The sequence below is a fragment of the Nycticebus coucang genome, chromosome 21 (genome assembly GCF_027406575.1).
Source record: "Nycticebus coucang isolate mNycCou1 chromosome 21, mNycCou1.pri, whole genome shotgun sequence".
In the NCBI taxonomy this organism is placed as follows: Eukaryota; Metazoa; Chordata; class Mammalia; order Primates; family Lorisidae; genus Nycticebus; species Nycticebus coucang.
The window spans coordinates 45,253,912-45,277,403 of record NC_069800.1 but is presented as its reverse complement, the minus strand read 5'-3'; the positions used below and the strand labels follow the sequence as shown (position 1 = coordinate 45,277,403).

Sequence of the window (23,492 nt, the reverse complement as noted above, 5' to 3'; positions counted from 1 at the left end):
TGTAGAGACCGTCTAGGTAATCGCATATAGACCTTTTGAAGGCCACCTTTTCTGTATAAAGTTCTACCTGCCCTCAGGGAAACCAATCCTCTTCTGCACTACACTGGGTCAGTGCATGTATCTGCCTATCTTCTCACCAAGAACATGCTGCATCCCAGAGGCTAAAGTAATGATTTCTGTCCTTATGTACTCAATGTACTCAACTTCATCAAGCTTCTGAGTGAGGAACTTGCTAGTTCAGCTTTAAAGATGCCATTAACAACAAACTTCCTCTTCTTAGAAACCAGAAGCACCATATTGCTACCACACACCACCAAAAAAAAACTGTTATTGAGCAGTTATTGGGTTTTCTGTCTGGATAACAAGTCCTTCATCAAAATACAGGCTTTGTAAAGATTCTTCCCAGCCTGTGACTTGTTATCTCATTCTCTTAACAGTATTTTTTTGAGGAACAGTTTTTACTTTTGGTGAAGCCCAATTTATCAGTTGATTCTTCTATAGCAGCAGTCCTCAACCTTCTTGGTACCATGGACCAGTTTTCCATGGATAAGGGTGGGGGTTGTTTCAGGATGATTCAAGCACATTATATTGCCACCTCAGATTACTAGGCATTAGATTCTCATAAGGAGCTCACAATCTAGATCCCTCACACGTGCAGTTTAAAGTAGGGTTCATACTCCTATGAGAATCTAATGCCACTGATCAGACAGGAGGTGGTGCTCAGGCAGTGATGTGAGCCATGGGGAGCAGCTGTAAATACAGATGAAGCTTTGCTTACTTGCTTGCCTGCCACTTAGGTTCCTATCATAACAGGCCACACCCCAAGGTTTGGGGACCACTGTTCTATAGTGTAAGAAATCTTTGTATAACCCAAGGTCACAAAATTTTTCTCCTGTCTTCCACTTCTAGAAGTTTTGTAGTTCAAGCTTTATCTTTAGGTCAACAATCCATTTTAAGTTAATTTTTGTTCACAGTACAAGGTGTAAATCAAAGTTTTATGGGTTTTTTAACGAATATCCAATTCTTTCATCACCACTGGTTGAAAAAGACTAACCTTTTCCCATTAAATTACCTTTGTGGCTTTCTCAAAAATCAGATGACTATATATGTGTGGATTTACTTCTGAACTCTCTATTCTATTCCACTGATCTATTCATCCAACCATATGCCAATAACAGAGATTGTTTGATTACTATAGCTTTATAATAAGTCATGAAATCAGGTAATGTTAGCCCTTTATGATTTGCCGAGCAGGTCCAGATCTGCACTCAATTTAGGGCTAATTTCTTACTACTGAGTTTACTAAAGGTCACAGGGAATAGTATCCTGCCCTCAAAGGTAACACGGTCCTAGCCAGGCGTTGTGGTGGGCACCTGTAGTTCCTGCTACTTGGGAGGCTGAGGCAAGAGAATCACCCAAGCCCAAGAGTTGGAGGTTGCTGTGAGTTGTGACACCACGGCACTCTACCAAGGGCAACGTAGTGTCTCAAAAACAAGAAGAAGATACTATGGTCCTACGAGTCTCACAAATGGCTGCTTTTATTCTCTGTATTCAGTAATTTCTTCTCACAAAATTATTACACCTAAGGATCTTAGAGGTAAGCTCCAAGTGATGGTCAGAACATCTTAGGTTTTCTTGTCTATTTTGTTTCCTGTAACTTAGGGAAGTCATAGCCTTTGATCACCAGCCCCCACAACTGAAAAATAAGGTCTTAAACCATATCCTCCCAGATGGTACCACCTGATGTGTATCACCTTTTTATTCACAAAATGTTTTATATTTCATCTCATTTGATCCTCATTACACCAAGTGTTATACATAAGACAATCCTGCCCACCGTACCAACAAGAAAACACTCAGATGTTAACAATGATGCAGAGACAGTGGAACTCTTATACACTGCCGGTAGGAATGTAAGATAATTCAGTCACCGTGAGAAACAATTTGGCAGCTCCTCAAAAAGTTAATCATAGAATTATCATCTCCCCCAGTAATTCCACTCTTAGGTATATACCCCAAAAGAAATGAAAACTGGTATTCAAACAAATACGTGCACATGCACGGTCACAGCAGCGCTACTGACAACAGCCCAAAGGGTGGAACAACCCAAACTTCCCTCAACTGATAAATGGATAAACAGATTGTGATATATATTCATACAATGAAATATTATTCAACCATAAAAGGGAAGAAAATTCTGATACATTCTACAACACAAATGAAACTTAACATAATGAAAAAAATCTTGTTAAGTGAAAAAAGCCAGCTACAAAAGGTACATATTGTATAATTCCATTTGTATAAAATGTTCAAAATAGGTAGATCCAGAGATAAAATGACTGATGGTTGTCAGGGATTGAGCGGGGGAAACAAAACTTTTTTTTTTTGGAGACAGAGTCTCATTTTATCGCCCTTGATAGAGTACCATGGCATCATAGCTCACAGAAATCTCAGACTCTTGGGTTCAAGTGATTCTCATGTCTCAGTCCTCCAAGTAACTGGGACTACAGGTACCTGCCACAATGCCCAGCTATTTTTAGAGACGCGGTCTTGCTCTTGCTCAGGCTGGTCTGGAACCTGTAAGCTCAGGCAATCCACCCGCCTCGGACTCCCAGAGTGTTAGGATTACAGGCATTAGCCACCGCGCATGGTCTAACAAAACTTCTTAATGGATAAAGGGTTTCCTTTTGAAGCAATGAAAACATTTTGGAACTACAAGTAGTGGTTGCACAATATTATAAATGTACCAACAGCCACTGAACTGTTTGCTTTAAAATGGTTAATTTTATGTTACATGATTTTCATTTCAAAAATTAAAATACACTTAGAGAAGCATAAATGACCACTCAGCTCTAAAGTTCCACGAAACTGAAATAACATGGGTAAAAAAATTTGAGCAGTATAACCATTTTTACTTATCTCCAATAATGGAAGATGGAGAATCACAGATAATCCCAAATAGCATATTTTAGGATAATCACTCTTTGCAAAATCAATACGTTTTCTAGTATTATATGAAAATAAATAAATGGCAGTATTGAAATGTCTTTTGTAATTTAACAAAAACATCATTCATAGTCTTTGAACTATTTAGAAAAAAGTGGTTTCCTTTTGTAAATTTTTACTTGGAGGCTCAATTTTGCACACTTCAAGATATAAACTATGTCTGAGTATGAACAACACTGCAATACCCACATTAAAAGGTCAGGAGATACAGAAAAAAGATCCATGGCCCAAGTCTGCCAGGTTAAAATAGAAGGACTGTCCTCCTCACCTTTGCCAGGCCAGAGAGGAGCTCTAGAGCTGCCAGTGATATGCTCATGTCTTGCCGCCACTGGGAATTGAGTCTTTGGGTGACGAGATGAATGCTGCGAATCAGGAGCCCAGCAGCCGAATCTGTATTAAGAGCTAGGATATAACCCCAATGCCACATCCCACAGGGAGGGAAAACTAAGCATTAGTAACAAGAAGCACAGCATTCCACTAGGCACAGACCACAGCAGCCACAATGAACATAACGGGCACCCACACAGTGCTATGCTCCCCACCCCAGTGGCCTGTGTGCCAAGCCTGACTGAACAGTGCACAGGGCACACGCGCTGAACCAGAGCCGCTTCTAGCTCCCAGCTCATGTATTTTCTCAAATGAAAACCACGGATTTGGCGGTTTCAGTACTATTTTTCATAACAATGTAAATCTTAAAATTTCTAAATTTAACAATTCACAGAGAGCTATATTTAAAGAAAAATGATGAAAAGGCTATCAATTATTTCTTTGGAATTTTATAGAAGAAAGAATTCAAACTTTATAGCCTCCTCAGATGCTGGGAATTACCCCAAAGCATATGTTGAAATTATTTGCAGGATTTAAATTGCCATCAAAAATCACATGCAATGCCTGTTCAAACACATGTTAACATTTAACTCTACAAGACTAGTTTATTAATTCTAAAAAATTAAAATAACCAAGCCACCAAGTTTTTATTTGGCCTCCAATTCTATATTTAAAGTTATTACTACTTGGCTAATAGTAAATCAGGAGAAATTAAATTAGGACAAGTTAAATTGAACTTATAAAGGAAGCTTTAGGGACATTATACCTGTCAATCCTATCAGAAAGAGGGCAGTGACAACAGAAAAAGGAATGATCATTAAAGAGAGACATTCATGCAACACTAAAACAAATCTGGATTTCTCAGTAAAAAAAATATTTTACAACATTACAAGCAGAACTCACTAACACCAGTTCAAAATGCTGAAACAAACAATAATCACTTCAAACATTTATATTAGAACACATGCAGTAATACAAAAATTTCTTTAGCTTAAAAGTTTTAGAAAGCTTGAAAACAAACAAATTTTCAACCTATAGTACACCGAAATCTACATACACAATGAAAATAACAATTTAAATAACTTCGTTATAAGTACAGTACTTAAATGTGTCAAATATCCACATAGACTCTATGTATCTGACATGCTTAAGGATACTTATTTCAAACTTAAACCACAGAAACATGTCTCATAAATTCATGAACCTCACGAACATGGCTCATAAACTCTCTGGGTAATTAAAAAATTAAGTTCACATCTAAGGATCTAGATATCACATTCCAATCTACTTGGATAAATACTCACAGATTCGTGGTAGTATTTATGTTTAAAAACATAAAGGTACCCACAAACTTACAGAACCCATAAAATAACTGCCCAAGGTAGAGGACATTATCGAGGATGTTCTGCTGTGAGCTCTGAGGCAGAGTCCACATCTTATTTGACTTTTTTATCACTAGCACGTGATAAAAATTCCAGAAATGCCTCCTAACCACCCATTACCACCATTTATAAAATCGAATAAACTATCCAAAATTCTACTAAAAACTATATAGCTGAATTTTAAAAATTTGTTTTTTTCTTAGCTCTTTAGACTAATATTCTATTACACTTAAGTACATAAAAAACATGAAGATTAAAATTTTAATTTTTGTTTTATAAATTGGAACACTGAAGTTGTTCTATGAACTATGAATTTCAAAACCAACAAGCATGGCTTACCATAATCCCTTAGGAGAGCCTGAGCAGGTCTTTCACTGTCAGGAGTTGTGGGCTCTGTGCTTCCACCACTTGCTGAACTAATACCACTATTAGTGCGACTATGACTCTTCAGGTTATTTTCACCACCACCCTAGTGAAATGAAAATGAATCAGATATTTGAGGGCTACATTATATCTTATAAGGATAAGTAGAGGTCAGTCACTAAAAAACATGCTGATAAGATAGACTGTGCTAGCTAAAGAGCACAAACTGATATATAGATAAAAAATTGACAATGGAAAAAAAAAATTGACAATGGATTAAAACTGCTGTGGTATTTTTGCACAGACATTATCTACTAGAGGATATGAAGGTATCCTGACTATAGATGCCCATACTGGGGTCTTCTTTGCCACTGTTTACAAAGGGCCACCCCAGGGTCTTTTTCATCTCCATTAGATTACTATAGCTACTAATGACTTTGGGTCCTTAAAGAAAATACCCTAGTACCTCTCAAGCAAAACGTCAGGACCAAGATACAAGCTTAAAAAAACACAAACAGGTGAGATGTGTTGGTTCATGCCCATAGTCCAGGCACTTTGGGAGGCCAAGACAGGAGGAACACTTGAGGCCAGAAGTTCAAGACCAGCCTGGCCAACAAGTGAGACCTTATCTCCCCCCCCCAAAAAAAAAACCCACAAAAACAAAAAAACAAACCAATATAATATTAAGGTTAGTATGTAGATTAACTCCCCCATGTATAGGAGCTAATAAACCTATCTGTTAAAGACTTCTCTCATTTTTTCCCCATAAAACATAATTTATTATACTCAGATCAATAAATTATTATTAGCCATCTACTGAGATGTGGAATTAGTTTCCTTAATAATAACTTGACCACTCGTTACATCCACCCAGCTCACCCTAGAATACCCTACAAATCCCCCCACACTCTACACTCTATTCCAGGTAGAGTGATCACATATTCTGAAGATAGAAACAGGGAGCACTAAAAGTCTCTGAGAAGCTTTTTTAATTTAGAAGTATTGCTGGTTTGGGGGATACGCAAACTGTGGTCTAGAGAGGCTAGAAAGAAATGATGGGATGGAAAAAATAAACTAGATGCTCACTGGCTGGGATTTTCCCTACATTATTCAAGTACTAGCAGAGCAAAACAAAAAAGGGTTTTAGGTAGACACTCCTCAAGACTGGGATTTAGCTGGAGTTTCTCTCTTGCAGAATCTCTCAGAGACCTGATGTACAGCTGTTGAGGCACTGAAGGTAAGAAACCTCAAAATATATGCCTTTTAAAATAGAATCCATTGAGTTGGGCACGGTGGCTCACACCTGTAATCCTAGCACTCTGGGAGGCCAAGGTGAGTGGACTGCCTGAGTTCACAGGTTCAAGACCAGCCTGAGCAAAAGCAAAAAATCCTGTCTCTGAAAATAGCCAGGTGTTGGTGGCAGGTAACTATAGTCCCAGCTACTTGGGAGGCTGAGGCAAAAGAATCGCTTGAGCCCAAGAGTCTGAGGTTACTGTGAGCTATGACACCACAGCAGTCTACTGAGGGTAACAAAGTGAGACTCTCTCCAAAAAAAGAAATAGAATCCATCCAAATCAATGAGCTGTATTTACAAACAAAAGGACTTCAAAAAAATTACCAAGAAGACATTATAGAATATAATTTACATGAAGACCAAAATTGATATTTTCTGACAGATTATATGTGGCATGCTTCTTACCATCTCCATTTGGCAACCAATGGCTTCTAAAAGTGCTGAATCTTGAACAATATTTAACATTGCCCCTGCAACAGCAAAAGAAAAAAAAAGGTACCTTAACAAATATACATAAGAACACTAAAATGGCTAAAATATATATATATATATATATTTTTTTTTTTTTTTTGGCCGGGGCTAGGTTTGAACCAGCCACCTCCGGCATATGGGACTGGCACCCTACTCCTTGAGCCACAGACGCCGCCCCCTAAAATATATTTTTAATAAAGACGAGAATATGATTTTGGCTGAATATTCCTGAAATTCTCAGAAATAGCTGGCCCTCAAATAACATGGGTTTGAACCACGCACCCATAGACTTTTTTCAATTAAGTATACTGGAAAATTTTATATAGGTGTATGACAATTTGAGAAAACCTGGAGATAGACCAAGTTGCCTAGAAATATCAAAAAATTTGACAATATTAGTATGTTATGAATCCATAAAATATATATAAATGCTCATCTTTTTAAATCATTTACTAGCATAATTTGTACATGAGTCTATTATAAGAAGTTAAAATTTATTAAAATTTATGCACACAAACATTTATAGACCAACCTAGTGCCACTGAGTCAAGAGAAATGCAAACAAAAATAAAGATGCAGTATTAGGGCGGGGGCTGTGGCTCAGGGAATACAGCACCGGCCCCATATACTGACGGTGGTGGGTTTAAACTCGGCCCCAGCCAAACTACAACAAAATAATAGATGGGCGTTGTGGTGGGCACCTGTAGTCTGAGTTACTCAGGAGGCTGAGGCAAGAGAATTGCCTAAGCCCAAGAGTTGGAGGTTGCTGTGAGCTGTGATGTCACAGCACTCTACCAAGGGTGACGAAGTGAGACTCTGTCTCTAAAAAAAAAAATAAAGATGCAGTATGAAGTCATAACTGCATAAGATTAACTATGGTACAGATTGAACTACTGTAATAATTTCATAGCCACCTCTTGTTGCTATTTCAGTAACTAGTTCAAGTGTTTCAAGCATCCACTTAAAACGCCATACGATGCTAATCTCCACATAAGCAGTTCTTCTCTCCAGCAAATTGCATATTACAGTTTTAAGTGATCTCTTCCGGTTCTCATGTATCCTTCCTTATGTTTAGTGCAGTATCATATACCTTGACTAACATTATGGGACCCACATGAAGTGCCACTAGTGTTTCTAGAAGTGCTCCCACAGAACAATGAAAAGCCATGGCATTACAAGAAAAAGTTGAATTGCTTGAAATATTCTGTAGATTGAGGTCTGCAGCTGCAGTTGCCCACAATTTCAGGCAGATAATTCACCTTATAAACAGAAAATGTAAGCTTACAAGTATCAGTAAATACAATAGAATATTAAAAATGTATTTTCTCTTCTGTATGATTTTTCTTAACATTTTCTTTTCTCTAGCTTACTTTGTTGTAAGAGTATATTATATGTACTATACAATATATAAATATATATATACTTTATATGTATAAAAACATACAAAACATGTTAATCATTGGTTTATGTTATCATAAGGCTTCCAGTCAACCATAGCTTATGAGTAGTAAAGTTTTGGTGACAGTCAAAAGCTACATGAGGTTGGGGTGGGCGCACTGGCTCACACCTGTAATCCTGGTACTCTGAGGGGCTGAGGCAGGTGGATTGCCTGAGCTCACAGGTTCGAGACCAGTCTAAGCAAGAGCGAGACTGGCATCTCCAAAAATAGCCAGGTGTTATGGCAGGCGCCTGTAGTCCCAGCTACTCAGAGGCTGAGGCAAGACAATTGCTTGAGCCCAAGAGTTTGAGGCTGCTGTGAGCTGTGATGCCATAGTATTCTACCATGCTCAACAAAGTGAGACTCTGTCTCAAAAAAAAAAAAAAAGAAAGAAAGAAAAGAAAAAAAAGTTACATGCAAATTTTCGGCTTCTCAGGGTGATAATACCACTAATCCCCTTGTTGTTCAAGGGTCAATTGTACTAATAAATGCATTAATTGGCCAGAAAAGATACCCTTTAAAAATTCCCTAATTTTGAACTGCCCTCAAAGTATTATAACCACATTTTTCTAAAATAAATGTGATGGTCAAACTTTGCTTTAAATAAAAACATGCCCTTTATTAGGTATTTTTGAATTGGTATAAAATATTAGGTATAAGCATCTCAATTTCAACAAGAATATAAACTAAGGAAAATATCGTGAAATACTTTTAAAACTAGGTTCTGGTCTTTTAAAAATAAAATCTAGTTTTTTATTCTGTTGTTTTAGTGCTAAAACAGTGTTTATCTGCCAACCAGGTTGTATGGGCTGGGATAGTGTTTGCATTCACTTGGTTCAGTGGGAACCCCATCTAGTTGTTTTAGTTCTAAAAACAACAGAATGAAAAAAAAAGAATCTCAGCTATACCTTTCTAAACATACTGCTTTTTAAGAATGATTAAAGCCACACAGTCTGGGGCTTGCCAATGTCTGCATATCCTAAAGGTGAGCAACCATTTATCAGCAAGGAATCCACAGCCCTGGAAAAGCTAGGACGGAAACAAGATGCTGAAGCTAGCACATTGTTTCTCATCCCATGCTCTTGCCTACTATGGATAAAGACAAAAAAAGCTTTGCCAATCTATGGCAGAGTGACAACTCTTCCTTGTACAATGAGACCTCTTTAGAGCAAAGGCTAAGCAAAACTAAAAAACCCATAAATTAAAGAAATTATCTGATTTCAAGCAAATTTATGTTATTTGAATAACTGAAAACACTGTAACTTGGAGGATCTCACATATCAAAACCTCCCCCCTCCCTCTGTATTTAAAATGTATCTGAGAGAGTGTTGATGCATTGGTGGACTTTGACTTCAATCCTTGGTCAGACTGATCACTCTAACTTCAGAAGGTCTCTAAAAAGCCAGCCTAAATGAGATCATTAGCTATATTTCACAAAAGAGAATGTAAGAGCAAAAAACTAGATGTGTGAATATAGAAAAATTATGCACCCAATTAAATTAATGGCATTTCATATTTGTGAGGCCCTACAGAACTTTTAAACCAGCAGATGACTCTTGTCACCTACCAATTAGGTGTCTCTAGAGAAATACTGTTCTTGGCAACTGTGACTTACCTCTTCAGGATTAGTCTCTCTCAGTTTTAAAGGCCTTTTAGAACCATCTCAAGGACTGTGTTCCTACTAAAAGGACATGCACCATACCTCCTCTGGGGATATAAGGACTTAAAGGGAATGTCTGGTCCTGCCTTCAATAAACAAGAATCTAAGATGCTAAGAATTGGCCCAATCCTTATTTTGCTAATAAAGAGGAGAATGAAAGCCTCTAGCCACTGCCAAAGTCAAGGCATTCTCAGGAATCAAGTGCTCCAGAAACAGGAAGTTCTATCTGCCAACCAGGTTGTAGGGGCTGGGATGGTGTTTGCATTCACTTGGTTAAGTGGGAACCCTATCTAGTTGGCTGAGGAAAGCCTGGCTTTTCTGAAAGCTATGACTGCCTAGGGTGGTGATCCTGATATCTAAGGTTGAACTTTACTGATACTGAAATGCAAAAGTGAAAACTGAAAACCCCTTACCTTCTAATATAGTAAATAGCTGGTTATCCAATTTGAACATTGAATTAGGGAAAGAAAAGAGCCCCTTTGTTCATCAGGGTCTTTCTTAAGATGTTTAAGGAGATAAGAGTGTCCTTAGTACTAACACTAGGTTTGTTAGTCAATCAATCGACATTTTATATCTTTAAAAATATGTGAAAGCGGAAGATAGAACATTTAAGCAAACAAGTAAGATAATTTCAGGTACTGTGCTGTGAAAAAATGAAGAAAAGAGATCATCATCAGGAAAGTCTGTTAGGGCATGTCTCTCTAAGAAGACAACAAGAAAAAACTAAGCAAAAATCAAGGAAAGTACATTCCAGCAGGAAGAATAATAAGTAAAGCTCAGAAGAAGTGTCATGAGCTGGATGTGTTTAATGAATGAGAAAAAAGAGGAGGAAAACAAAAAGGCCAGTACCAATGGAGCACAGAGAACTAAGAGAAAAGTAAAGCAGACAACCCCTAAGAGGTAGTCAGAGGTAAGATGATGTTTGTGTTCTCCACAGATCTGCATAAAGAATGTGGATTTTATTCTTTTTTTTTTTTTGTGGTTTTTGGCCGGGGCTGGGTTTGAACCCGCCACCTCCAGCATATGGGACCGGCGCCCTACTCCTTGAGCCACAGGCACCACCCCAAGAATGTGGATTTTATTCTAAGTGTAATGGGAAGCCAGAGCCACAGAGACTGACTGGGACTGTCTAGCTTATCCTTTTTAGAATAATCATTCTAGCGCAGGTAGTTAGGATATACTCTGGGGGCAGGAGAGGAGCAAGAAAGGGGAGGAGAGATAGTAAGGTTGATCGGGATATATCTGAGAAGCAGAGTTAAGAGTGGATATAGATGTGGGATAATAAGGGAAAGAGAAAAATCAAAGACAGATGTGTCTTAAGTTCTTGCCTGATCAATTAGGTATACATAAGGATGCCACTTACCAAGACGAGGAAGCAGACTGGTGGAAAGCAGACTTAAGGTAAGGGTGTGGGAGGCAAGCAAGTTAGGTTTGGGTTGCCTTTTAGATACCCAAGTGAAGCTATCAAGCAGGCAGTCAGGTAGTGACTCAAGCTAAACAGAGATGTCTAAGATAAATAATAGTCAGCAGATATAAAATTTGAAACCATGAAACTGATGAGACCATCTAGGCTAAGAGGGCCAAGAACAGAGCTTGGGGGCTTCTGACACGAAGCCACCTGGTAGGAGAGAAAGAGCTAGCAAGAACACAATCAGAGAGATAAAATTAAAATCAGGCTAGTGTGTGTTGAGGGCCTCTAGAAAATAGTGTTAAAAGAAGGAGATAGTGGTGCTATGACCAAATCAAGACCTGCTAAGACACCAAGCAAGAAGATAGTAGTTCTGGCAAGATGGCAATTACTGGGGACCTTGGTATGAATTGATTCCATGGAATGTGGGGACAAAGCCCTATGACAGTGAGCTGAAGAGAAAGGGAGCCAATGAAGCAGTCAAAGTGATTCTATAAAACTCAAATAGTCTTGATTTAAAGGGTGGCACAGAATCAGGACAACAACAGCTAGAGGAAGTAATGCATCCAGAGAAAGTGTACTTTAAGAGGATAATAATTAAGCCGTATTTTTGTGCCACTATAAATAATCTAGTAAAGAAGGAGAAATTAGGCCAGGCACAATGGCTCATGCCTGTAATCCTAGCACTCTGGAGGCTCAGGTAGGAGGGTTGCTCAAGCTCAGGAGCTCCAGACCAGCCTGAGCAAGAGCAAAACCCTGTCTCTACTAAAAATAGAAAAATTAGTGGAGCATTGTGGCGGGCGTCTGTAGTCCTGGCTACTGACTCCTACTGAAACAGTTGGATCACTTGAGCCCAGGACTTTGAGGTTGTTGTGAGCTAGGCTGAGGCCACAGCACTCTAGTCTGGGCAACAAAGTGAGACCCTGTCTCAAAAAAACGGAGGAAGGGGAACTGATCAGATAGGAAAGAAGAATGATATCCTTGAGAAGACAGGAAGGACTGGATTTAGGGCCCAATAGGACACTATACAGGCTGAGACTACTAGTAACTTCATCTCCTATTTCTCCCACCTTTGCTCTTTTCATTCTGGCAACACTGTCCTCTTCTGCTCCTCACCAGAATAACTTTTTTTGTCTATTTTGTTCCCTGCCATATCCCAGAGTCTAGGATGGTGGCTGGCACTCAACATATAACAGAACCCAAATACTTGCTGAATAAAAAAAGAAAGAGCAAACTGTCAGTAGGTTATAGATATAGAAAGATATTTTTTTCTGTGAATATGGAGCAAGATCATTAGTTAAGTGGAAGAAAGAACCAGGCTTTGGAGATAAAAGATGAGAGAGAAGGAAAGTTAGTAAAACTGTCAGTGAGTTAAGTGCAACCTGAGATTTCAGTCATAAATCTAAAAAGTGTAATAAGCCTTGGTGTGCAATTTTGTTTTCTCCAGCACTATTCAGCCATTCAGGTGTGAGTGTGAAGTAAATGGACAGTTGGGTTTAGGCAAATGAGGGTTTTAAGTGTTAAGGGAAATGGAATCTAAGCTGGGTAAGGAGGGAGACATGAAAGACAGTGAAAAAGACACAGGGTCAATGAATTAAAATTTAAAGGTTAGAGCAGGAGTTGAATGCCTTTTTGGGTTTTTTCTCTCTCAACCCTAAAGACACTCCCATTCAAGGTGATGTGCAATCAATACTGCTTTCTGCTATTCTGTGACTACTGTGAGGCTATCTCAATCTCTGCAATGAGACTTATTCAAGGGTAGAATCATGCCACTCATTTCTCTAATATTCCCCCCAAGAGTATCTGTGCCTAGGACCATAACCTTGGCTTTGATGAAAAGCCAGAAGTAAAACAAGAGATGGTCATAGTAAGCAAGCTGAGAAGCGATGAGGACCTAAAGTATGGCAGTGGTTATGATGAGAAGGAAACATTTATCACAGAGAATCTGTACCATTAGGAAATGGGAAACAATAAGGGGAGAAATACAACAACAGCTACTCTATACCTTCTTCTTGGCAGAGTTCTGATGTGGCTTATAGAATTATATCCAACTCCAGTTTTTTTCTTATGTTAATAATGGGCAGGAGAGGAGGAAGAGGCAGAAGTAAGGAGGGAGGAAAGGAAGGGAAAAGAAAAGAAGAAAGGAAGAAGAGAGGGAAGGAGAAAAGAAGAGAGGAAAGGAGAAGGGAGAAAGGAAAGCGAAAAGCACAAATAAAAATGACCGACCAAGATAACCGTGATGCTTTACTTCCCTCATCTCATCCCTTTAAATTTTTTTTTTTTTTACATTAAAAAGCAAACAAACTCTGCTCCTGATTGAGAATAATAAGTAGAGTTGCATTAGGCTTAGGCTCCTGTCACTGCTTACCAAATTCTCAGCATGTCTGAAGTCAACAGTACCTCGGTTTGCACTTACAAAACAATAAACACAAACCTAGTATCATTTGGGTGTTGTTGGGGTCCGTTTCTGTCTGCAAGGCACCTATTAGTATATTCACAAGTCTCAACTTCAGGGACAGAAAAGTTATTGGTTTATCACAAGAAGAGCTGTCATCGTTACTAAACTTTCCTTCCAGGACCACCTATGAGAAAAACAAATAATATTTAACATCGACTTTTTTTTTTATTTCAGTTAATATGAGGGTACATACAATTAGGCTACATAAATTGTCTTTAGAAGGTTAAACTCTGCATTGTAGCTGTGTCCTTCACCTAGGATGCATGCCATGTACCCATGCAATGTTGCCCGTAGGTGGGAAACATCAGCTCTTGTGGCTCACTATGCCCATGACGGATCTGCTAGAGCAGAGATTTTCAACCTATGTGCCATGAGAAGATCTTAGGTGTGCCACAACATTATTAAAGATCATTAATTAAATTCTTTTTTTTTTTTTTTTGAGTCAAAGTCTCATTCTGTTGCCCTGAGTAGAGTGCCATGGCATCACAGCTCACAATAATCTTAAACTCTTGGGCTCATGGTCCTCTTGCCTTAGCTTCCCATGTAGCTGGGACTACAGGCACCAACCACAATGCCTGGCTAGTTTTTCTATTTTTAGTAGACAGGGTCTCGTTCTTGTTCAGGCTGATCTCAAACTCCTCAGCTCAAGCAATCCATCCACCTTGGCCTCCCAGAGTGCCAGGATTACAGGCATGAGCCACCACACCTGGAACTTTACTCTTTTTTTTGATCAACATAATTTAAGTGTGCCACAGAAGTTTAAGTATAGGTTCAAATGTGCCATGAGATAAAAAAGGTTGAAAAACACCACGCTAGATACAAACAGATCAGTCTAATGAGCAAGGCTTTCAGTCTGATACTTGTCATTGTGCTAAATCTATCACTAACTCATTCACACAGGTTATCAGATATCACTAGCCTACAACTACTTGAAATCATAGGCTAAGACTTGCTGGCAGACTGACAGAAAAAAATAACATAACAAATCAACTTTGTTAACGTACTTGAAATAACTTGAGTTTTTATTTTTTGAACTCCTGCTCCATTTTTAAAACATAATTTGACTTAAATTAGCACACAAAACAGGATGGAGAATATTAAAAACTTTAAAATAGTACCTCTGATTTGACTGTGCCAAAATGATGAGGGAGGGGTAACAAAGAAAGCAGGATGTTAATGGAAGATCTTCTCAATTCTGTTGGATTTACATAGCTTTTGAATTTTGAGAGTTCTCTGCCAAAAAATAAAAAGCTATTAGTATTTTTTAACTAAAGGACATTTCTAGCTATTGCCAAATACATGTTATGCCAATTTCCCACAATCCAAGTATATGTGTGTGAATTTCTGTTAAAATGTTACTAAACTAGAATTTGATTTATTTATTTATTTATTAGTTATTTATTTTTTTGTAGAGACAGAGTCTCACTTTATCACTCTTGGTAGAGTGCCATGGTGTGGCACAGCTCACAGCAACCTCCAACTCCTGGGCTTAGGTGATTCTCTTGCCTCAGCCTCTGGAGTAGCTGAGACTACAGGCACCTTCCACAACGCCTGGCTATTTTTTTTGTTGCAGTTTGGCAGGGGCCGGGTTTGAACTCGCCACCCTCGGTATATGGAGCTGGCGCCCTACCCACTGAACCACAGGTGCCGCCCGATTTATTTCTTTATTTAAAATGTGAGGCCTGGGGCAGCGCCTGTGGCTCAGTCGGTAAGGCGCAGGCCCCATATACAGAGGGTGACGGGTTCAAACCCAGCCCCGGCCAAACTGCAACCAAAAAATAGCCGGGCGTTGTGGCGGGCGCCTGTAGTCCCAGCTACTCGGGAGGCTGAGGCAAGAGAATAGCTTAAGCCCAGGAGTTGGAGGTTGCTGTGAGCTGTGTGAGGCCATGGCACTCTACCAAGGGCCATAAAGTGAGACTCCGTCTCTACAAAAAAAAAAAAAAAAATGTGAGGCCTTCTTGACAAAAGAAGAACTTCTGGGCTGGAGTGCTCTTATCCCTCTAGAACAGACCAGGAAAGATTCAACAAGCCCACAGACAATTCAGAACTGAAGGAGTTCAGATGAAAGGTAGGTGTGAACGTTCTACATTTGCTTAATGTGGCCTGAGTTCCCCTGGACTATGAAGACAACTGGACAGGATACATTAGGAAGGAGGGGAGGAAGCACAAAAACAGACCAGGCCAGACCAGACAACTGATAACAGCAGAGAATGATAGCTTACCTGTCAGGCAAAATGGTTTCAAGAGCTGAAATAAAGTAAGGAACCACAACATCAATCCCTTTCAAGTCACAGCAGAACAAAGGAGGGGAGTTTAGAATAACGCTGGCCAAGACAGGATGGCACACATAATCATTTATCTGCAAACCTTGAATTAAAAGCATGTAAAATCTAGGAAAGCAAGAAAAAAAATTTAAATAAACTGCTTATCAAACGTTTTCATAATTATTATTTTCTACATAGTCATCTAAAAGTCTATTTCTTTTCTTCACTATTTTCTATCTTTTAAAAGATCTTACTGGAATTAAAACAATTCTGATTCACATACAGTAAGAACCAAATTGTCTTTCATAATGAAGAAAAAAGATTCGCGTTTGTTACAACTTCTTAAAGTGTAAGCCTAGCTTCTTGCTTAAGTCAAGGGTCTATGGTTAAGATACCCCTGCCTAGTTCCCTGCATGATCATTCTTTTTCATGTCTATATGCTTCTGCACCTGGTTCTTTCTGAGAGTCAGTTTAATCCTCTCTCTTGAGAACCTAGTAGGTATATAGATACACAAATGCTCTTGTTGATATTAACCTCACTTCAGCAGGTGTATGAAGGATCAGTTGAAGAGGGCAAAAGAGAGCCAAGAAAAATAGGAAGCTATTATTAATTTAGGCAAAAAGTAATGTCTGAAGTGTCATGGTGGAGACAGAGTGGAAAGAGATCAGAAAGAGTGTTAAATAGCAGAAAGGCAGGAGGAGTTGGCTGAGCAACTAAAGACACAAAGGGAGAGGAGTGATTCCTAGGTTTTGGCCTAAGCAATTGACCCGTTCACAAAGATAGTTGATGCCAGAGATTTGAATAAGATGACACTACCCAACTACCTAAAATAGTCTAAATGCTCTCCATCCTTTGTAAGTATGGCACAATCATCCAAGACTCCCTAACTCTTTTTTTGAAGGCCCTGCAATAAATGTGTACTGCTTCTTCCTCTGAATGCCAACAGCACTTTATCTGTGCCTCTCTCCCATCAACTTCTTATTCCTATTGGATCATTGTTACTTGAGTTCCTTGCTTTGTTCACTCTAGAAAATAAGCTTTTTGGAGGCAGGATTTACAGCTGACTTTTTCTGCTGTCTACATGCCTAATACTATACTAAAAATTTATTCACAAGTTATCATCTTTCCAAGTCTCTCCATAACTAATAAAAGTCAAATAATAAGGAATAAATGACACTTCTAAATAAAAAAGTCTTTAGGAGTCTTTACTGAATCTGATGAGGCAGGTAAAATGGAAGAATTCAAGCAAAATTCAATTACTTACAGATAACATTTGTGGGTATTTCACACCAACATTTTTTATCAATTCAGTCTATCACGCCATGCTACAATAGTTTTATTATCAAAACTATATAAATGGAAAAACAAACAAAAAATTCTAAGACCTGGATAAATAAGCTGGCAGAATCTCTTCTCCAGTCTTCTTGCTACAAAAAATCCTACACAGTGTCCCACAAGCCTCAGCTCTTCCTGCTTCATAGTTATCAGGAAATTCACTTGCATCAAACATAGGATTGGAAACCATGGTGTCTGTGGACATTTGTGACCCTTTCCGTCGAAACTCCATGCTAGCTTGTGTTGTAATGGCTGGGGAGAGAAAAGGAGTGTTTTATTATGTTTGTCAATATGCCAAATAGGCTCATGGGACCCTGGACACAAAGATCAAATGTTGGTGTTATTAAATAGCTACTTGAATCCAATAATGCTTTTATTTAGCAACTATGTCTTAATGTTTTTTAAAAAGGGCTCTCTGAAATCTTCTTTGAAAATAAGTAAAAATTAATTTACAGTGGCACTGTCAGTTTAACAGATTCTACAAGAAGCATTTTTCAACTGAATTTTTAATCAGAAAAGACATTTGTATATATCTGTATTTACAGATATATAATACATAATTTGGCTTTTCTATTATTTTCTATTTTTTTCTTCCCTCTATGGAATGATAAACATTAGCTACTGTAACTTACACATTACCCTATATGGGCATCATAATTAAATGGGCAACCCCATGCCAGTTTGTATACTTTAGGGAGAGGGCAAGGTTAGAATAAGAAATGGATAGGGAAGAAGAGAAAGCATTTCTACCCACCCACCCAACTCCAAAACACACACCAAAGAATTGCCCAACCAAGCAAAATGAGAATGAATTTTAACAACCACAGACAGCAGCTAACTTGAGGTTGATAAATCAGAAAATTGGATTGATAAGAAAGATTATTATGATCATTCGTTATCACTGAAACAGAAGCCCTTTGAAAGTTGCTTTTATTTTTAACAAAAGATTTCACAGTGTATTGAAAATCACTCTGAAATCCTTTATTACTCCACATGAAATGCTTAAATTATTTTGTAATAATAGATTTGATAAAATGCAGAGTCAAGCATAAATCTTTATGCAACTTCCCATGAGCCATTTTTAGTCCTGAATAAGCTATCCAGCAATAATACATTTGAAAAACACTACATGCAGAATGCATACAAATCAAACACTAAATCTGTATAAAAATAAGCTTAAAGCTTTAAAAAAAAAAAAAAAAAGCCAAAACACAGTTAGTGCAAAGTCCTGGAATTCATGACATGACCAGACTAGTATACAGAAATAATGGGACTGATTCAGGCAGATTAATTTGCTTTTGCCAACAATCTTCCCCATTCAAAACACAGAAAAGTATTTTTCTTCCCAAGTGCAAAAACTACAAGAGACAATGACATTCAAATTTTTTAATGGAATTATGAAAAAAATAAAAACATGACTGCAATTAAGGAGAAGCTTCTGGTTCCTACTTACAAGATTTATAAGAAAGAAGAATTTGGATAAAAGATGCTGCAAGATAATAGAAATAAATGGAAACAAATCAAAGGACAGCAGTAATTATAAAATACTTTAAAGATGGTGAGATTTTACAATAAGTTAAGAAGCTTTTTAGCTTTTTAAAAGTTAGATTAAAAGCTTTACGATACCACAAGCTAGTTCAAAAACATAGGAAATTGTGCATTCAGGTCCAAAATTATGATTTTTGTTATCATGCAAAACAATGAACAAAGAAAATAACACAACTACAAAGAATTGAGGTTTTGAACTGCCCATAACGTGCATTAAAATTTTAGTTCATTAACCCTTCCCAGCTCAATGTTACTTTTACAAAGCACAGTATATAAATCTAAAGCTATCCAGTTCAAAGAAGCAAACATTTTAAGGTGAACTACATGGCAGAATTCCTTGATGGCAGCCAGTATTTTAAAAAGTCAATATACCCAAACCTCCCCCACACCCAAAGGCATTCTAACCCCTTCAACTATTTGAACACCTCGTATCTCCTGGGTAATGTAACAGCCTTTATCATCTCTAAACACTATCAGAAGAGATTTTATCCTCTCCTCAACAAGGAACATGTTAAAAGAGTTAAATGAATTCTGGTTTCTGTATTCTGGTACAAGAGGGTGAGCAAAGCTGTTACAAATGCCCTAAGAGAGTGGAAAAGATCTGCCAATCCCCTATAAGCAAGCCCAGCAATGAAGAAGCAGGTTAAGCCATTCTAGATTCAGGGATTTCAGTATCAACAGCTCTATACCCAAAGTTACATTGTAAGAATTACATCTTAATAAAAATTTTTTAAAATATGACTGATTCATTCTAGAAAATACAACACAAATTAATAAATATAAACATGGTTCAGAAAACTCAAAATATAAGGCACATAAACATAAAGTAAAACCCCAAAGTGGTTTTTAAAAAAGTTTTCATTCAGTCATTATAAGTACATTTACTTATCCATAAATAAGCACTGCTTTCAAACTGGTGAATAAAATTATAATATGGAAATGACAGAATATAAAGAGTCTGAATTTGAACAGAATAAACAAAGGACTCCCTAAACTAAACCATGTAATTCTCAATTTATATTCCTAAAAATCTTTACATTCACAACTTTTCTAAATTATTTAAAAGATTTATAAGAACATCCAAAATAATGACATGTGAATAATGTTCACAGGCACAGATCCTGGTTCTGAGATGACACGTAACAGCTAAGAGTACATCTGAGAGACAGCAGAGACCCCTGCAGCCGTTAAGTTTTATCCTTGGAATTAACATTCTCCCTAGAGATGCATCTTTTTATCTTAATCTATTACTGACCCCAGTAGAAAAATGCGTTCTTACTAAACAACCAATACACTCATTAATGCATACACCACAGTACCTAGCGCATAGTAATAGCAGCTCAATAAATGCCAGCCAGTATTATTTTTCAGCTCTGAAAGACGTATCATAAATATTCAAAACACTGAGCTCCACCCCGTCCATCCATCTTGCATTCTATGACACTACTGCCAAGTATAATGGCAAGATGGAAAAAATAAATCAGATTTTATTTAGTTTCATTTTGTTAATAAAATCTAAATGAAAATGAGGTTGATTTATTAATTTTCTGCCAGTTATTAAGTTACAAAACAAATGGTATTTTGCAATATGCCCTTGAAATAAAGTTCTCTAGACTAAAATCTGAGATGTTAAAATCTATTAAGAAGCAAAAACTATCTGATATTTACATGTGCTAATGAATGAATATCTATCAAAACCTAAGAAAACACTTCCTGTGATTTAAAATCTTTAATTCTTTTTTTTTTTTTTTTATTGTTGGGGTTTCATTGAGGGTACAAAGAACAAGGCTACATTGATTGCTGTGTCAAATAAAGACCCTCAAAATCTTTAATTCTTCACATAAATATTATTATCCTGGCTGACATGAAGGGAACTTCCAGGCCACCTACTGAATGGAATTTGATTCAACAAAAAATGACTAACCTGAAGTGTATCTAATAAAAACAGACAAAAAAGCCAAACCTCATAGAACATTCGTTAAAAAAGACAGAAGGAAAACTTCCAAAGTTCTATTACTTCAGCTGGAAGGGGTTAAGCAAAACACAGTGCTTGGTCAGAAACAGAGAGCTTTTTAAGATACATATTAATCTTGCAGGTAGGAAAGACTAAAAAGAAAAAAAAAAAGGAAAGGAAAAAAATGATAACATATTTCTTGAGCAATATTTACCAGTCATGCTGCTGTCTCTGTTTATCCCATTATGAAGTTTACAGTGAACAAATGCTGCATCAAATAACCATGATCCAAAGAGATTCAAGATGCTGTTAACCTTTGGTCTCCGAGGGGCAGGCAGTGGCCGGGGTTCTGAACTAGTCTGATTTGGACTTGACAGAGGAGAGGTGGAAGATGCCTGGTGCTGAACTTTTGAGGCATGAGCAGTACTAACCTATTAGAAGAACCATAAGAACACATGCATCTATGAAAAGTCTGAGAAAACAGGAGGACTTTAAAAAGAATGGCAGATTAAAAAGCCAGTCTTATAGAGCATAACGATGGTAATGTAAAGTCTTACCGTGCTTGTCTTCATGGTGGCCTTATTCACAGTAACAGCCCGGTGCCTCCGGTTATGTGGTGGGGTAGTATTGACAGCAGCACTTTGAGGCATACTTAATCTATTCACAGGTGTTGGAGGAGCACTGTCTGATCGGGGTCTAGAAATACCTTTAAAAAAAAAAAAAGACAAATGGAGTTATTCTTGATAGTTCAAAATATGTGATCAGGAAACCTTCCTCAAGCAACACTAGCAAAATCTTGGGACACAAAGACTAATGCTACAGCAGAGAATGTTAATTGCCTCCTAATATCCATTCACCCTTTCTTCCTGGGGAATAGAAAATTTTAGCTGGACATGACTACACAAAAATAAATGACTCCATTTTCAAGTTGCTCTTGCAGCTAGAGTGGCCAGCTTTGACCATGGAGAGGCTAATGATTGTTGAGTGACTCTTCTGAGAATTTTTCTTAAAAGGATCAATCAGCTGTAGACTCTTCTTCCTTCCTATTTCCTAGAGAAGATGGCTAAAACTCACTCAACCATCACGGCTTACAAGGCAGTGCACAAAGGATAGGGAATCACAAGATGGAAGAAAGGCCTAGGATTCCAGACAGTGGTACTGCCCTAAACTGCCAAGCCCTGGAATTAATGTATGTGAAAATAAACTATCTTATGTATACTGGGATTTTGGCTTGTTATGTGGCAGCAAAACTGTGTATATCAGAATATATTAATTGCATAATATATTAGTAAGAGCATATAACAAATGTTTTAGAAATAAATAAATAATACTGCCTTTCAAAAGGTTTAAAAAAGTTCTGACTTTTGATGTGTGTACATCTAAAATGTGAAAAACAGGGTGGTGCCTATGGCTCAAGGAGTAGGGCGCCGGTCCCATATGCCGGAGATGGCAGGTTCAAACCTAGCCCCGGCCAAAAACCAAAAAAAAAAAAAATAAATAAATAATGTGAAAAACAGTTTAAAAAAGCAGTTCACAAAAGGCATAATTTGATTTCAAATGATATACATGAGATTGGTCCCTAATGTATTTTAATCCTCAGATAACTAGTGAGCATGAACATTTTTCTTTTGTAATCATTTATTCATTCCTTTATTCATAGATCTATCAGAAAAAACTCTTTCTTTTAGCATTTTATTTGTTCTATTTATATAAAGACAAAAATAATTTTCTAGCTACTATATTTATTGCAAATAATTTTTCCTAGTTTGTTGTCATCAAATCTGTTTATCTTTTCTTTTGGGTTTTCTGTAATAGCTTCTATTACAACTCTAGTGTTATCTAAATGTAGCTCTTCATACACCTAGCAACATATATAAAATTCACCTAAGAATGCATCCACCAGACAGCTGATTCCACGCATGGCACGAAAAAATATTTGAGGCAGATGTTTAAGGCAGGGATACTGATTCAATTCTTGCGGCATTCCGCTCACATTCAAGAACTGTTCCTGAAATTTGGGGGTAGAGCTTATAATAGCTGGATTACTCAAATCCACAGGATTACTATCAAAAGAGAGAGAAGAAATAATTACACATTTAGAAATTTCTATAGCAATAAAATACATGCAATCTTAATTTAAAAACAGGACTTTCATGCCTATTTCTTTGATTCAGAGAGGAGACTAATCTGTATTAAACGGGCTAGGGATTTAAACATTAACACTTATACAGAAGATGTGCAGTGTATTTGCACAAACTCATTCCTTCTATTCTGAGAATGAGAATCAAAGTAAGACTAGAAAAGGTTTTAATATTTTAAGAATACACATAGGTATTTTTCCCAATATATTTGGAATTAAGCAATGAAATGGTAAAACTATAAATAAATCAACAAGAAATCCAAAGAAAAAATTTTACTTTAATATTAACATTTCACAGTTTTATGTATGTACTAAAACCATACATCTCAGGCAGCGCCTATGGCTCAGTGAGTAGTGTGCTAGCCCCATACACTGAGGGTGGCAGGTTCAAACCCTGACCTGGCCAAACTGCAACAAAAAAATAGCCAGGCGTTGTGGCGGGC

The 23,492-nt window shown here is 37.5% G+C and overlaps 1 protein-coding gene across 5 annotated transcripts in view; it reads right to left on the bottom strand.

The window, feature by feature from the left end:
• Positions 1-23,492, bottom strand: part of RALGAPB (Ral GTPase activating protein non-catalytic subunit beta) — a 117,313-nt gene that overhangs the window by 44,879 nt on the left and 48,942 nt on the right. For 2 of the 5 annotated variants that reach the window (XM_053573877.1, XM_053573881.1), the window contains 11 exons: positions 22,794-22,972; positions 21,467-21,615; positions 21,124-21,340; positions 18,861-18,896; positions 17,458-17,659; positions 16,030-16,197; positions 14,926-15,040; positions 13,784-13,931; positions 6,778-6,842; positions 5,055-5,184; positions 3,275-3,408 (listed from right to left, as the gene is read on the bottom strand). In XM_053573877.1, the coding sequence (XP_053429852.1) occupies positions 3,275-3,408; positions 5,055-5,184; positions 6,778-6,842; positions 13,784-13,931; positions 14,926-15,040; positions 16,030-16,197; positions 17,458-17,659; positions 18,861-18,896; positions 21,124-21,340; positions 21,467-21,615; positions 22,794-22,972 (1,543 nt within the window). The remainder of the gene's footprint in view (positions 1-3,274; positions 3,409-5,054; positions 5,185-6,777; positions 6,843-13,783; positions 13,932-14,925; positions 15,041-16,029; positions 16,198-17,457; positions 17,660-18,860; positions 18,897-21,123; positions 21,341-21,466; positions 21,616-22,793; positions 22,973-23,492) is intronic. The other 3 variants (XM_053573878.1, XM_053573879.1, XM_053573880.1) reach the window with 3 other exon arrangements.